General features: G+C 41.9%; 1 protein-coding gene across 1 annotated transcript; it reads right to left on the reverse strand.

Annotated features, from left to right (window-relative positions):
* Positions 1 to 66: 66 nt before the first annotated feature.
* Positions 67 to 885, reverse strand: LOC107081178 (vacuolar protein sorting-associated protein 13C-like; the record flags this gene model as incomplete). The annotated part of the gene is made up of 4 exons (XM_015369377.1): positions 67 to 213; positions 284 to 409; positions 550 to 705; positions 781 to 885. Coding segments are annotated over 4 exons (534 nt in total), but the record flags the coding sequence as incomplete, so codon positions are not given.
* Between the last annotated feature and the right edge of the window lie 1,251 nt (positions 886 to 2,136).

Below are 2,136 nucleotides of genomic sequence, written 5' to 3' on the forward strand. Positions count from 1 at the left end.
AGGCTACCCATCATCGTCATCTACTGTAGGAGCTCTAGCATCTCATCTCTTAGTGTTTGTGCAGACTGTGTTCTCTGACCTCTGTCTGTAGCTGATGGTGGCCCAGGGTGTGTGGTTAATCAACAGTGCGGGGGCTGCTCCGTCATAATAATCACTAAAGCTGATGATGGTGGAGTGGTTGGAGACGTTGATGTCCACGATGATCCCTCCACACTGCAATGACAGCCTGAGGTAAGAGAACCAAACTATGTTAAAGGCAGGGATGAAGAGATGGGACACAGACCATGTCCATGCTCAGCAGGGTGCCGTTGTCCTGCTGACTGAAGAAGAAGAACTTGGAATTGGATGACGATCCAACCACACGGACGCACAGCTTCTTGGAGGAGTTCTCCGGCCACAGAGGGATGTACTGGAACACAACAGAACGCCTTCAAAAGAACGTCTCAACCTTCCAGAGATCAGGAAAAGCTGAAGGTTTTTCTTTGGGTCCTGATCAGATATAATCAGACCAGATCTGCTGGTAAAACTTTAATAGGAAGGTTAGCTTACTTCAGAGGAAGGGATGTAGTGCCACCTGATGGACGTCTGGCTAATCAACTCCCCCACCTCCAGTTCATACGAGGACTTGTTCACCAGGGTGTAGAAAGGACTTAAAGTGACGATCCTGGTCAGGTTAAAGCTACTCATCTGGATGCTAACGCCTACCTGCAGAGAGAACAGGAGAAGGTTGAACGAAGGAACCCGCTGACGTAAAAGACAGCGGAGGATTGAGGAACTTACCAGGAAGTCCATGTTGGTGGCAGGACAGCGGACGCAGCCGTAACTTCCCACTGTGTCCAGGGAGAAACCGTCCGACCAGGAACTGGTGGAGATGCACAGCTGCAGCTGCAAAGCAACCACAGGCAGATTCAAGCTGCAGCTCAGGTTATCGTCTCAGATAGAGCAGCTCGGCCATTCAAGCTTCTACTGCAAAACCTCCTCCTGCTACAGAGGAGCTGCAGCTGAAGAAGATCAGTTATTCCATTAATCTAGAAATAACCTCTTGGATGAATTTCCCTTAAAGGTTTGAGTAAAAACTAAAGAATCTGGAGTTCTTGGATGATGTTTGTTCCAAACATGGATTCTGGTGTTAATCATGTTTAAAATGAACTATAAATAGGAAATTTACTGAACACAAATTTTCTTTCTGTAAATGTAATACTTTCATTCTGCACCACTGAGCTCTGTGGGATCTGAGTTAGAAACATCCCAACCTTTAACTCTCAGTGTGAGAGAATTGCTCTGTTTGAATTCATGGGCTGCGTCCTCTGAAGGCCAGATTTAAAGGTCGATTACATCACAGCGCGGCGCCGAGGTCCGGTCGGATTCCAAGAGTCCTCGTTATACGGCCTTAAAATGCGTCCTTCTTTTTGCCTGATTTGAAGGACGGGTCCGATGTATCCTCGCTATCCTTGGTTTTCCCAGGATTCATTGCGAGACCAAGGAAGCCAGCTGCTCCGTGATCAGAGGAAAGGTTACTTGGCGCCGAACAGTGGTGAATATTGGAAGATCAGTTCAATAGAAGTTTGTATAAAGTTTGATTTATCTAAAGGTTTTTATCTGTTGCTGTATAAATGGGTTTGGCTTTAATTTAAGGACAGATTTTAATAGATCTGCAGGGGGGGGGCTATAAATCTGATAGGATTTTAATTTTTAATTGCTGTTTAGCGCAATTTGTATTCAACAACAAAAAAACAACTTTTAGTTGTTGAATATAATAGATATATTGTATAACATAAGATAAATAATAGATACTTAAAGAGACATATTTTTAATACATATATTGTTTAGGTTTACTTATATCTTTCTACGAAAATCTCAGCATAAATAAAAAAAAAGAAAGAATTTAGAAGAAAATGGTCACACGAATGTGGATCTTAGAAAAATGTCTAAGAATAACATAATAGGGAAGAGTTAAAAGATAAAATAATAAAATCCTGTAAAGTGTTTTAACAATATAAAACTGGGGAATAAATAACCAATATGCAGCTATGGACATTTTTACAGTAATTAGAAAATAGCAGCAACATCAGAGATGTGCAGAATGACAGCAGCAGGTTATTTAACTGACAGGTTTCTATCATTACATTTGATTTT

Source organism: Cyprinodon variegatus, unplaced genomic scaffold (assembly GCF_000732505.1).
Source record: "Cyprinodon variegatus isolate N-32 unplaced genomic scaffold, C_variegatus-1.0 Scaffold3273, whole genome shotgun sequence".
Taxonomy (NCBI): Eukaryota; Metazoa; Chordata; class Actinopteri; order Cyprinodontiformes; family Cyprinodontidae; genus Cyprinodon; species Cyprinodon variegatus.